The sequence below is a fragment of the Monopterus albus genome, unplaced genomic scaffold (genome assembly GCF_001952655.1).
Source record: "Monopterus albus unplaced genomic scaffold, M_albus_1.0 scaffold121.1, whole genome shotgun sequence".
In the NCBI taxonomy this organism is placed as follows: Eukaryota; Metazoa; Chordata; class Actinopteri; order Synbranchiformes; family Synbranchidae; genus Monopterus; species Monopterus albus.
This window is the reverse complement of record NW_018128001.1, coordinates 1,510,246-1,524,820: the sequence shown is the minus strand read 5'-3', so window position 1 is coordinate 1,524,820 and position 14,575 is coordinate 1,510,246. Positions and strand designations below refer to the sequence as shown.

Sequence of the window (14,575 nt, the reverse complement as noted above, 5' to 3'; positions counted from 1 at the left end):
AGAGGAAGAGACATGAATGTCAACAGTTTAATTTGAAGGAGAAATCCGACTACAAAGTCAACCAACTCCTGCACAACACCGTGCCAACCAAAACAGTTAAAAAACAAAAAGTAAAAATCCTTTTACTGACAAACTTCAGAATGAAATGTTTGCCAAGTTAAAAGCTCTGGAGGTGTCTGACACTTGCAGAGAGTAGCGGCTACTGGGTGTAAATATAAAGTGTTTCTGGTTCCTGGACAGTGTTTCCTTGCTGAGCTGCAGTGCAGACACACCAACAACTGATCTGACTAATCCAGACTCATTTAAGCCTTTTATACTTCTACACAAAATGAGGACTGTGGATTTTTTCACTCACACTGGAAGCTCATTATGAAGGCATCCTTCTGAGTATTAACAGGAGGAAAACTTCAAGCAAGCATCATCAGTTTCAGTGTGTGCACCTGAAACTGGGTACCTGCCCTTTAAGTTTTCATTCTGAACTTCAGGTGTGGCTGAACAGGCTGTAGCAGACACACAAGAGAAATCCACCAGTGAACTCACTAACCCCACACAGGTGTGGATTACCTGAGCGAGCCGTCTGAGCAGCAGCTCTGCAGAGGGACGGGACCAGTCCAGGAAGATCTCAGGTACCAGAGTGACCGTCATCTCCAGCACCCGCAGCAGGCTGACTGACAGGTCGAAGCAGGTCGCGCACACCTGGGAACCAACAAAGCAACTGAGTCTGCAGGGAGCAGGTCTACAGGCCTAGAACATGGTTTTAGGTCAGAAACCAAACAGAGTGGCTAAGTCTGTGTTGGAAAAATGTTTATCTAGGGACAGTAACATCAAGAGACCCACAGTACCATACATTGTGTACCTGCAAAGAAGACACAGTAAATCTAGAATAGATACCATATGTATTTGGCTGATTGTGTGCTTACACCAGCTCAGTTTTCATAAGACTACAGAGATACAGACATATCTGTTCCAGAAGCCAGTGATGACAACAGACTTGCCACGATTGCTAAAGTCTGACTGTATAAATGTCTTGCAGGGCGACTGCCCCCCTGAGCATTTCCTTCATGCAACCATATTGTGTGTATTGAATGCTCCCTTGCTGCAAGAATAATTAAATCCTTATAATACTCACATAAGTGGCCTCAATCTGCTTTGTCTATTTTTTGACGCAGGTCACACGGTTTTACATAATCAAATACACACACAACAATGACAAACAGTAAAAGGTCAAGTCACTGGTGACCTCAGTAAACAAGTCATTTAACTGATTTAATAGTGAAACTATTGTGTCCAGCAGGCCAGAGGTTCTGCTCAGCATCAGTTCATGGACCGTGGAACATGAATACTTCCATGTATTTTGCTTCCTTGGAAACAACTACAGCTATTTTCTCTCAGCTATTTATCATCAGTCACGTTTCTGGTGTCGAATAGATTGAAAAATAGATTCATATCACATGAATCCCCAAACCGGGTCACACGAATATACCAAGTGCCAGTTGACCGTTCTGGTTTTAAATGTTCTATTCATTTGAAAACAGTGACTACTGTTTTAACCCATGATCATCTCTAACTGTTACTCTGTTTAAAAATGTAGCATGGCATTTACCTTGGTGAATGGTACATAATGCCTATTTTAGGACTGGCACCTATTCAGAGAGACTGGTTTATGACTCGGTCGACCTCTAGCTGAAGCACAGCACTGGAAACACCTCCGTTCATGGGAGCTGCAGTGTGTGCGATTACCTTCAGCTGACGAGTGTCCACAAAGTTTCTCTCTGGTCGCTCGGCAGCCTGCTGGATCTGAGAAAACAAACAAAGAAAAAATGACTTAAAATTAATCTGTGACCACAGAATTTTAAAAACCTAATTTGAAGTGAGGAAGTCAGGATGAAGATGTCTTTAACCATCTGAAATCACCAGTGGATCCACTCTTACAAACTCACAATTCTCAGTGGAGGATTCCACAAACCCTCAAGACTTGACTTTGGATTGCAGTGGAGATTCAGTCATGTCGAGCTGAGATCTGGAGGATCTACAGTGTAGCGTGTATGTAGTGGTGTTTTCTCACCTCCTGAATCATGCCGATGAACTCAGAGAAAGCCCAGTTGAGCTGGTTCAGGACACTGTTGAGGAAAGAGGCGGCCATGTCTTTGTCCATACTCAGCAGCTCTGCCATGTGCTTCTGTAGCAGCAGCGATGGACAAGGCTCTAAACCAGTAAGATGAAGAAACACAAGTCAATGAACAGCAGGAGGGGAACACAGAGGAGTGAAATGTCCATTGTTTCTCAGTGGAGCTGCAGGAGTGTGATAGAGGAGAGGATGAGGATGAGCAGAGGTTTCCAACCATGTGCCACACACAGCCAACAGTCTGCACTCCAGTGCAGCAGCAAGGAGAAGAAGGTGAGGGTTTAAGGACAAAGCCTACAGCAACAGAGCAAGCAGGTTGAAAGTGGATTTACTGAGGTGAGAAACCATCATGTCAGGTTGTAAAATACTCTTCAATCTTGAGATAAAAGCAGGAAAGTGGGTGAAAAGAAACTCAGAGGAAAAATGAGGAAAGAAGAAAGAAAAAGAATTGAGACAGAAAAGGAGAGGGATTAAATGGAGCAGACAGAAAGACAGAGGAGGAAGAGGAACAGAAGAGGGGAAGCTCTCCGGAGCTGCTCTGTCCTCGGGGAGACGTGATGGGAACACTGGAGCCAAGTGTTCATTAAGATTGATAATCTCTAGCCCCATCGTCCTTTGTCCTGGATCCCAAAGAAGGAAAAACCCATGTGCTCCAAAGCAGGAAGGAGCCTGTTTTTTGCTGTTAATCCTAAAGATGCAAACAGAGGTCACAGTGCTCCCAGCAGGAGAAAACTGCAGTGCGGTGCCTCCTCTGCCTTGTTCTGTGTAGGCCAAACAACTAGCCAGTCAGTGCAAAAGTTTGAAAACGGATTCATCTTTTAAGTCACTTATCAAGCAAACACTTCCTCTAATGTCTCCGATTTCCTGTTTTTGTCTGTTTTCTATCACAGTAAACCTAATCACTTTAAGTTAAGGGACAAAGTCTTCCACCCTCGGCTGTGGGAACTGACTATCACTATTTTACGACGTTTTAGAGACTAATAAATGATCAGTTCATTAAAGAACAACTGACAGATTACTGTATAAGTTAAACAATCATTAGTTAAAGCCCTTTGTGTTAGTCCAGAAAAAGAAAGGATGTATGTAGGTGTGAACCGGTTTTCCACAACACATATGAACTCAGCAGCTGATTGAAAACAAAAGGCAGAATGTTTAAGGATTGGGACACACAAAACACACAAAACACAAACAGTCACAGTGTTTGCTGATAAGGGGAATCACAGAGTTGTATCCAGGGCTCTGAGTTTCTCCTGAGAGCTGGTTCTGGAAACACACTTCATACATGAACTGACTGCACAGAGCGAGGAGCTGCAGGTGAAACTGTGCACTGAATGTCACTGAGAAACAACTGTTATTAAAAAAGCAAACTAAACCAGCACAGTGACAGCTGGCCAAAAGAAAACAGATGGAGAAGAACTTACTTTGGAAACTAGCAATGGACAGATCCCCTGAAAGGCATGCAAATGAGAAGGCACACAGAAATCAGAGTCAATTATCATGCAGAGAGACGAGAGCAGAAAATCAGTTAAGTGGAAAAAGAAACAGATATGCAGAAAAAAGGCTTCGAGACAAAGAGGACAATGACACAGCAACACAGGCTTAAAGAAAATGGAATGATTAAAGGAGCACGCCTCTGTCAGCCAGCTTCACCACAGTCAGTGAGAAGATGAACATAATGGGGGTCCAGACACGGTGAGTTCAGGGGCGTTTAGCTTAGCTTAGCACAAAGACTGGGCGCAGGACAAAAGACAAATGTCTTTCAGTTGAATAATTTTCTCATTTAAGTGGATGGAAAAAGAAACAGATATGCAGAAAAAAGGCTTCGAGACAAAGAGGACAATGACACAGCAACACAGGCTTAAAGAAAATGGAATGATTAAAGGAGCACGCCTCTGTCAGCCAGCTTCACCACAGTCAGTGAGAAGATGAACATAATGGGGGTCCAGACACGGTGAGTTCAGGGGCGTTTAGCTTAGCTTAGCACAAAGACTGGGAGCAGGACAAAAGACAAATTTTCTCATTTAAGTGGACTTAAACACATCCTAGAGCCAGTGTGAATCACAGGACAGTGTGTGAGTGAAACACCAGGCTGCTCACCTTGATGGTAAAACAGTGTTCAATAGCACCTTTATCCTCAGCACTTAACAATGTGCATCACGCTCACACACCGATGGTGGTGAGAGGCCGTGCAATGTGCTGGTCTGACCTCAGGAAGCAGTCTGGGATTCAGTGTCTGGCTCGAGGACACTTGGACATGGCAGACAGGAGGAGATGAGACAACAAGCCACCCTGTACTGGGCTCAATCTGTGCCCTGACCCTGGGTTCCCCATATCACACGACAGAAAACGGTGCTTTAAAGCACCTGGCACAAACAAATATACATATTCAGGGGTTAGTTCTGTGTGTGCCTGGCTTGTACAGAGGCAGAACGCCACCGCAGTTCATTACAAAAACATTTGATCATCTGACCATTCATAATCCTGCATAGGATGAGTCCATCAGTGGCCGCGTGAATGTGCACCGCCACACATAAGATACGATCTGACTTTGGGGATAGGGACATTTTGCATGGACAGTCCAAGATTAAACAGGCTCGAGCGTAAACATTGACACTGTTCAGCATGATCACTGAACTTCCTGATGTGAAGCATGTGCTTGAGGTTCTTGAACACGTCTCACCTGAGAAGCTTGTTCAGTTCTGACTGACCGGTGGGGAGTCCCAGGTGTTTAAGTTCTCCTCGAGAGCCACTGAAGTCACATGTGGGTCATTAGGGTCACATGAGTCAGGGTAGTAAACTGGCTGGGGAGGGATGTCAGGACCGCACTGCAGTGGCCGATGAGTGGTGTCGAAGACCACCTCCTTTGTTTACTGAAGGTCTGTTTACACAGATGACCTCTTTCACTTCTCTTTCAAACCAGCTTGTCCTTCAGAAGCAGTTGGGCTGCTGGGGAGCTGTGCTCTCATAGAGGAGAGCCAGCTGCTCAAGGCTCCTCTTCATGTGGGCTGGGTGTTTGTGTGTCCATAAAACAATCAAGAACACGACGAACTGTAGACACCCAGACAACTTGACATGAGATACTGTCATTTTCCTTCATTCTAAAATTATTATGGTTAGAAAAGAGAAAACACCAGAGACTGGCTGAAGATAACATCTCTGCATTCTGTCTGCTCACTATGCAGAAGCAGGACAACTTCTATGATTCACTGTTTGACAACATGTCATTTCAAGCACTACAATGTGAGCTGACACACACTGAACTTCCACACAGACCAATGATTAAAGCCATATATCAAACAGATGTAGTAAAAATAAAGCTGCTACAGACAGGCAGTCACAGCCTCAATTTATTTATGGAAATTCATAAGGAAACGGGGTCTGACCTGAACCTGGAACACTTACAAACTCTGAAGGAAGGAGAACGTTTTTTTTTTCTGAGGCTAAAACTGAAAGGAGGGAATGTGCAGAAAGAAAAACCATGAGGCTGAAAAAGCAGAAGACAGAGTCAGAAACAGACAAGCAGCGAGAGAAAGAGAGAAGGCAGGAAGCAAGGAAGACTGATTCACTCATTTCAGCTTCCTTCTCCTCTCAGGCTGTTGAGCATCCCGAAATGGTGCAGCAACACAAAAGGCACAAGTGTGGAGATGCCCTGGACTGCTCACTACCACACTGACATACGGTTTGGGCTCCCTACTGCACATGGACACCGTGACACAGAAACCAGAAACACACAGTGTGAGAGGAAAACAGACAGGGAGAGCACCTACTCTGTAGACTTGGCAGGTTGGCATCCTCAGGTTTGGTTTTGAGGAGGTGAGGCAGGCGAGTGTATCTGTAGCCAAACCCACAACCCTGAAACACAACAACGCACAGCTTAGACATCTGCTCAACACTCGATGATAATGCAGGCAGTGACTGTGTGTGTGTGATTCCCCACCAACCCCGTCCAGAGACCAGCAGCCCCAGTGAATGTGGTGTCCTCACTGTCATGTGTGTGAGTCCAGACCCTGGTCCAGCTCATTGCTCTGTGCCATAGACCTTCACTGTTTTTCACCAGCTATTAAACCAGTGAGTCACACTGCTGTACTGGGGGGCAGGTTTCCTCCTCAGGAAACAGGGGAGGCCGTATGTTTCCAACACATAGCATTTCTCATGCCTTCAAAGGCCTGTTTGATGGTTCAGACTTGGCTTCAAGGCTCTTGTAAGAACCACGTTTAGGTTAAGTCGGGTCGATACCGTAAGGATTCAATTTTGGCCCCAACTGATTATGGAATGGGGCAGAGTTTGACGTTCAGTGCGAGGCTCGATGCCTTATAAATCACTCAAACGACCAATGGGCTGTCTCCTGGCCAATCAGACAGCACGAGCAGGTCCACAGTTACTCCCGAAGTCAGTTTAATGTCCTAGTGTGAGTACAAAGCTAGCAACCTAATGACACAACACAGATCAGGCATCAGACTGAGAGGGCGGAATCAATGTAGACGAGGCTTATCCAGCTCTGGTAGCACCACCCTGTATGATGCATCATCAGAACGGTGTCATGACCAACAGCAATGTTGGCAGGAGCCCATCGCTGCTCTTCAGCTGTACACAGTGGAGGGGATGTAGAGCGCGAGCAGAGACATCGTACATGATCAGAAAAAAAAAAACTGCACAGTGTGCGCCCAGTGTTAGATTAGCATGAGGACCTAGGGATGTGATATGTCACTGAGGGTCCTCACAGAGACAGCTGCACCAGCGTGTGTGCTCACCCTCCACAGTCGGACCAGGATCCAGTTGGTCTGAGCCCAGGGTCTCTGTTCATACGGAGCCAGCAGGTTCCTCATCATGGCCACTCGTCTGAAATGAGATCAGCAGAGGTCACAGCTGGAGTTCAGGAGGGCAGAGGTGGGAAACATCCTGATTCTATTTACTGAAGGTGAAGGACCAGTGCGGCCACTGAAAAACACTACATTACAATAAGAACTCCTGCGTTTAAAGTCCCACTGAAGTCAAAGTATCAGCTGCAGAAAGTTCCCCAGCAAGGCTTAAGAGTCCACATCTATGAAATGTGAAGTTGTGTGGTGCAACTGTGTGAAGGAGGTGACTGAAGAGAGTCAGACCAAAGCAGACGCACAACCAGCTCAGGAGTGTTTCACAGCTGAAACCAGGACAGGAGCAGGGGCAGCCTTCTGTCCAGAGCCAGGTGATTACTTTAACTCATGTCAACAAGGTTTTACTAAGAAAGAACAACGAAATAAAGAAACTAGGAAGGACACTAACTGATCAGCCTGATCGATCACATACATATATGAATGGAAAAATAAAACCACATCAGTCTGATTCTTAGGGAGGAGCATCTCTGGTCTCAACTAGCTGAGTGTTTGTGTTTGTTTTGTACATCTCACTCCAGCTCTTTCTCCTTTCCTATTCAAGCCATGTGGCTCCTCATGGCCTCATAGCAAAACTAGTCCCAGATGTGATAACTTTATGACTAATGAACGTTTTCTCCTCATGTAGGATTTAAACCGGGGCTGTGGCAAACATAGCTTGGTGATGCTGCACCAGTGAACTGAACCTGCTGAGCTCTCCTTCACTCCGAGAACACACCTGAAGGCTCGGTCTCATGTTCAGTCCATGGTCCCTTCGCTCCTCCAGGGACCGGAGATCACTCCAGTCCATCTCAGTTCCTCTACGACATGTTTGGATCAGCGAGGACAAGTCTTTTATTGGACTGATCTGAGCTGACTGTGTAATGGGCCACTGCCTCAATACATCAGGAGCTGAGCACACAGTGTGCAGCTGAGTACTGCAGCCATGCCTAACCTTTAGAAGGGTGGTTTATGGTCAATGGTCTTGGCTCAAACCAAACTGAGCCACATTTCTAAAATCTTATTTAAAAGATCAACCTGAAAAAAATCAGGACAGTCAAGTCAAATCTTCCTACACAGACTGATGAGCAAGAGCACTCAGAGATGAGGGACACTCACTGTTCCTCTGGGATCCTCTCCACGGCCCTGAGGGATTGTGGGTAACAGACATAACTGGCCAGGGCCTGCATCAGCGAGTCTTTGATATCTGAGAGGAAGAGAATGGAGAAGTTTGTTCATGTGGTAACAGCATGTTAGTCATGGTGTGAAGCCCATCCTCACACACACCCACAACCACTCAACACTTACTTTGGTTTTTTTAAGTACAAGACTAAAACTCAAACCGTCACATGCAGGGCTAACACCAGGTAGGACCATAACAATAACAATGTTTATCTGCAGAGAGACCGGCCTGATCCCCTCAGGCAGACTGTTAATACACGTTTAAAAATGACAGAGCACCAGCAGGGTGTGCACTGATTGAAAACAGAGACCGGATACAGTCTGAGGGGCGCTGATGTGAGCGTAAACAGATGGAGAGCTCATTCAGACCGGTGACAAAGGAAGAGAAACGAATCCTGACACAGACACACAGGAGGCTGCTTACCGAGGGCATGCCACCGTTTTCAGCTGCTCAGCAGTCAAATTGCGTTCATCCTGATTCACTGAAGGAGCACGGCCAGGTTTGTGCAGATAAGTGGGAGAAAAGCAGCCTGTTTGGGCTGATGTCAGGTGGATTTTAAAGGGTTTGAAATATGTGAGGAGGGCATGAAAATTCACGCCATTGTCTGCAGCCCCTGATTTATTGCTGCTGACTGACCAGTGCAGCACAAACTGCCAATTAAGTTCTGACAAAAGCACTTTATTCCCCTCTGTGGCTGCCTGCTTATTCTTCCTGACTGTTAATGTTTGGCAGCAGCTCCGGCTCAGTGTCACAGGAACGAAGCAGCTGCTACGTACTCAGTTGGCTGGTTTACAGAAATGAAATGGTCAGAGGAGTTCAAAACCTTTGACCCCCCCAGACTGAATTTCACATCTCATTCACTGGTCTGTTTGTTCAGATGACAGCAGCATGACATTTAACTTTCCTCAAGAGTGTTGGACAAAAGCAGAAGGATTAAAAGTATTGTCTCTTTGACCAGTACGTAAAGCTGAGCAGCAGAAAAGTGTACGCGATGTTAGCATCTTAAAGACAGCAGTGAGACTCACAGTGTGTATGTGCAGCGTGTGTTACCTGTCCCAACAATGCGAAGGTCTGCAAAGTGCTTGGCCAGGATGGCAGCTAGGTGAGTCAAGGTTTCTTCGTAGCCTGAGGGAATGAAGAGAAGATGTTGACACATACCTATGAAGCTCTGCTGATGCCAGTGGGCACACGTTACAGTCGACCTGGATTCTGTTCCAGCTGAAACAGCAAATTGTATGTGACACGCAAGCAGTGAAGACGTGTGTGAGCGAGTACATTTACAATGCTACAGCTAGTGCTGTAACAAACCCATGTCCATAAATCAACCAACCTGATGCAGACACTTTCTAGTCACTGACAGTGCAACAGGAACAAGGTTCATAGTAAATCAACTGTGTCACTTGTCTTGGATTTGGGGGATAATCTGTCTTGGGTTTGGAACTACATTTCCCACAATGTTTTGAGGGATGGAAACAGGACGTATGTGAGCCCATTTGCCTTCACATTAGCAGAATGAGCAGCTCCTGTGTGCAGCGTCCCCATGGATGTCAGAGCATGTGAGCGGAGCGGTGAGAATTTCTGCTCCTAGCTCATGGAGCTGTTCGCCTGCTGCACTCAGAGCCGCACCAGGCCGCTCTGCTCAAATCACACCCACTTGGCTCCAAAAAGGGAAAAAAATCTGCACGCGTTTATGGTCAATGGTCTTGGCTCAAACCAAACTGAGCCACATTTCTAAAATCTTATTTAAAAGATCAACCTGAAAAAAATCAGGACAGTCAAGTCAAATCTTCCTACACAGACTGATGAGCGAGAGCACTCAGAGATGAGGGACACTCACTGTTCCTCTGGGATCCTCTCCACGGCCCTGAGGGATTGTGGGTAACAGACATAACTGGCCAGGGCCTGCATCAGCGAGTCTTTGATATCTGAGAGGAAGAGAATGGAGAAGTTTGTTCATGTGGTAACAGCATGTTAGTCATGGTGTGAAGCCCATCCTCACACACACCCACAACCACTCAACACTTACTTTGGTTTTTTTAAGTACAAGACTAAAACTCAAACCGTCACATGCAGGGCTAACACCAGGTAGGACCATAACAATAACAATGTTTATCTGCAGAGAGACCGGCCTGATCCCCTCAGGCAGACTGTTAATACACGTTTAAAAATGACAGAGCACCAGCAGGGTGTGCACTGATTGAAAACAGAGACCGGATACAGTCTGAGGGGCGCTGATGTGAGCGTAAACAGATGGAGAGCTCATTCAGACCGGTGACAAAGGAAGAGAAACGAATCCTGACACAGACACACAGGAGGCTGCTTACCGAGGGCATGCCACCGTTTTCAGCTGCTCAGCAGTCAAATTGCGTTCATCCTGATTCACTGAAGGAGCACGGCCAGGTTTGTGCAGATAAGTGGGAGAAAAGCAGCCTGTTTGGGCTGATGTCAGGTGGATTTTAAAGGGTTTGAAATATGTGAGGAGGGCATGAAAATTCACGCCATTGTCTGCAGCCCCTGATTTATTGCTGCTGACTGACCAGTGCAGCACAAACTGCCAATTAAGTTCTGACAAAAGCACTTTATTCCCCTCTGTGGCTGCCTGCTTATTCTTCCTGACTGTTAATGTTTGGCAGCAGCTCCGGCTCAGTGTCACAGGAACGAAGCAGCTGCTACGTACTCAGTTGGCTGGTTTACAGAAATGAAATGGTCAGAGGAGTTCAAAACCTTTGACCCCCCCAGACTGAATTTCACATCTCATTCACTGGTCTGTTTGTTCAGATGACAGCAGCATGACATTTAACTTTCCTCAAGAGTGTTGGACAAAAGCAGAAGGATTAAAAGTATTTTCTCTTTGACCAGTACGTAAAGCTGAGCAGCAGAAAAGTGTACGCGATGTTAGCATCTTAAAGACAGCAGTGAGACTCACAGTGTGTATGTGCAGCGTGTGTTACCTGTCCCAACAATGCGAAGGTCTGCAAAGTGCTTGGCCAGGATGGCAGCTAGGTGAGTCAAGGTTTCTTCGTAGCCTGAGGGAATGAAGAGAAGATGTTGACACATACCTATGAAGCTCTGCTGATGCCAGTGGGCACACGTTACAGTCGACCTGGATTCTGTTCCAGCTGAAACAGCAAATTGTATGTGACACGCAAGCAGTGAAGACGTGTGTGAGCGAGTACATTTACAATGCTACAGCTAGTGCTGTAACAAACCCATGTCCATAAATCAACCAACCTGATGCAGACACTTTCTAGTCACTGACAGTGCAACAGGAACAAGGTTCATAGTAAATCAACTGTGTCACTTGTCTTGGATTTGGGGGATAATCTGTCTTGGGTTTGGAACTACATTTCCCACAATGTTTTGAGGGATGGAAACAGGACGTATGTGAGCCCATTTGCCTTCACATTAGCAGAATGAGCAGCTCCTGTGTGCAGCGTCCCCATGGATGTCAGAGCATGTGAGCGGAGCGGTGAGAATTTCTGCTCCTAGCTCATGGAGCTGTTCGCCTGCTGCACTCAGAGCCGCACCAGGCCGCTCTGCTCAAATCACACCCACTTGGCTCCAAAAAGGGAAAAAAATCTGCACGCATTTCACTTTTAGCTTAAACCGTAGTCTTACATCCCAAAGAGCTAAAGAACGACTACTTTTTTCCAAGCAGAACTGATTTTAAATTGCAGTTAGGCCTTTGTAACAAGGATTATAACACAAAACGTTGTGTAAAATTCAACTAATCAATGGGCCTAATTAAATAACAATATACAGTACCCTGTGTGACCTCTCAGTTTCCTTTTTAACTCCATTATTGAGCTTGCAGCGGCAGATTTTTTGGCTGAATAATGTCAGATGAATGTGCAAAGCACAGGTGCATTGTGGGTTGGACTTGGGCATGTTTCAGGCTCGCGGTGTGAGTACAGGCGATGGATGCACAATTGATCACTGAAGGAAAGTTAAAGGCAGGAGGATTCTCAGGCTCTGCACCTTTAAAAGAGTTAAAAACCAGATGTAAGAAACAAGCGTTGAGTGAAGTGCTGTGGTCTGAAAACCTCCTCAATGTCAACCCATTTCAAAGCAGCCATACATTTCTAAAAACATGATCTCTTCCTACACCTGCTAACAGGTTTTAATTAATATGAAATGGATACACAATGAATTTATTAGCTGTGAGAAGTGAATTTAAAGGAAACGCTGAGTTTGCAGCTGATTAGATATTAGTCATCAGCTGCTATGGCGTCTTTACCTACAGTACATGTTATCCTCTATTTCCTGGTTCAGATGATGGCTGTACAAGTAAGCCTGAAGCATTTAATATATGATTGATGGGTCATTAGTCTCATTAATGCCAACAGCAGTGTGGCAGGACTAATACAGGAGAAACAGTTGGTGGAATTAATCACCAGTTTCTTCCAAGGAAACATTTGTGTGCACAGTGAGATTCAGCAGAACTGGACACTAAACCAGTGGAGCTGGAAACTGTTGAGTTCAGTTTGAGAGTTCAGGGTTAAGCCACCTCTCTGTTGCACACAGTGCACTGAGACAGTAACTCTGGTCCTGTTGAAGCTGTTTATGGCTGTTACCTTTGAAATGCCTTTGCCTGGTGTTTGTGTGCTGCCATGAACCTACGCCATGTGGCTCTGTTTTGACTCATTTTATTGCTGGACTTTCATAGACAATATCAGCCTAAACCAAGTTTCCCCTAAAGAGCAGGACCAGAACCGTGACACAGGGACAGAATCTTAATATCAAAGCCTGATTCTGATGAAACCTGTTTCCAGGCGGCTCCTACTGGAAGGGGGCTTCACCTGGCAGCTCCTCCATGCTGTTTGCAGGGCTGAAGTAGTTCTTGAGGGCGCTGTATGCATTCATGGCTACGTAGAGGTAGAACTCCGGAGCAAAGGCGAACAAGGAGCCGGTGTTGTCAGCATGTTCGATGGTCCTAATACAAACACACAGCAGCCAGTACACATCCAGCATCTTCTCCTGGACAGAGGGACAGACGGACAAAAATTAGAACTGGGCAGAACGAACGACCGTGGCACACAAACACCAAGGAGCTGGAGCACCTTGGAGTAGATGGTGGCGTTGATCCAGGCCAGTCTCCTGCTCAGGTGGTTCAGCTTCTCTGCAAAAACCTTCTGGCTTTTCTGGAGCTCTTCCAGGATGTCTGGTCTCTGAGGGACAGAAAACACAGCGTGAGGACTCTGTTTCACTGGGGTCCGACTGCATCAGATCACCAGGAAAATGTGGGGAAGCTGATCTGAATGTCTGTGTGTATCATCACAGCTTTAAGGATGCATGTAAGGAGCCCTTTAAACTTTAGCTTGTTAGAATGAAGTCTTCTGGTTTTTCTTATTTCACGTCCTTCAAGTGTGTTGTTTGTGTCCATTTACTCTGTACAGCTACAGTTATGTTTGCTGGTGACACTGATGCTGCACATGAAGCCAGTGAGACAAGTGGCCACGCACAACACAGCCAATTATCTTCAGCCCACAAAGAAAACTCAGTATCTACTGTACATGATCGTCAAACTGCAGCGCTGTAAAAGGTTTCGTTACTGTGATATAGACTGGACACGAGGACTATACTAACTCCCAACTCAGTGAAATCTGAATGCAAGTCTGTGACAGGGAGGGAAGATTTACTATTGTAAAAGGAAAGTTAGAGAATGAAATAGTGACACTGGTTAACAAATAGCAAACTAGACACAACAAACAGCAAGAGAAATACCAAACATGCTGCTAAAACGATCAGAATCAGTTTTATTGGTCAGGTGTGTTGGACACACGAGGAATTTGACTGGTACATCGGCTCTCGATGTGCATGTACATGTCCCCATGCAAGGTGCAAGTAAACAGTAAACCAACATAAGGCTGTGTAAGATAACAATATAAGAGTATTAACAAGCAACAAACAGTGCAAACAGTATAAACAGGCAGCAAATTTATAAATGTTTCAAACAATATTTAATGAATTTGGTATAGTTGACATTCGGAAGGAACTTCATCCCTCTAAACGGATTAGACACACTACTCAGCTTCTAACCATAGCTATGCCAAAAGTGACTACTTGTGTGAAACTGAAGAGGCGGATATATCAGAAGTTATCTAAAAATTCAGTTAAAACCACAGAAAAGAAATTAAGCAATTAAATGAAGGAATTTTAAATCATAAATCAATCGTCAAAGAGATAAACAGGGATCACAACTTATCGAACTGAAAATGACAGTGGAGAGATTAACCCCGATATTTTGTGGGATGCACTTAAAGCAGTCATGAGAGGAAAGCCAAGAGCATAAAAAAAAAGCCCAGAGATGATAAGAGCCTGGCCGGAGATGTGTGGTTCTCCATGGGTGAAGCAGAGTGCAGCATGGCCTGTTTGGGACTTACAAAAATTAATGACCTGTGGTCCTGGTACTCAATA

General features: G+C 45.4%; 1 protein-coding gene across 1 annotated transcript in view; it reads right to left on the bottom strand.

The window, feature by feature from the left end:
* Nucleotides 1–14,575, bottom strand: part of rnf123 (ring finger protein 123) — a 41,605-nt gene that overhangs the window by 1,338 nt on the left and 25,692 nt on the right. The window contains exons 26-35 of the mRNA XM_020612174.1: nt 13,219–13,326; nt 12,958–13,135; nt 11,110–11,184; nt 9,996–10,083; nt 6,877–6,964; nt 5,893–5,977; nt 2,066–2,205; nt 1,741–1,797; nt 565–696; nt 356–383 (exon numbers count right to left, since the gene is read on the bottom strand). Of these exons, the coding sequence (XP_020467830.1) occupies nt 356–383; nt 565–696; nt 1,741–1,797; nt 2,066–2,205; nt 5,893–5,977; nt 6,877–6,964; nt 9,996–10,083; nt 11,110–11,184; nt 12,958–13,135; nt 13,219–13,326 (979 nt within the window). The remainder of the gene's footprint in view (nt 1–355; nt 384–564; nt 697–1,740; nt 1,798–2,065; nt 2,206–5,892; nt 5,978–6,876; nt 6,965–9,995; nt 10,084–11,109; nt 11,185–12,957; nt 13,136–13,218; nt 13,327–14,575) is intronic.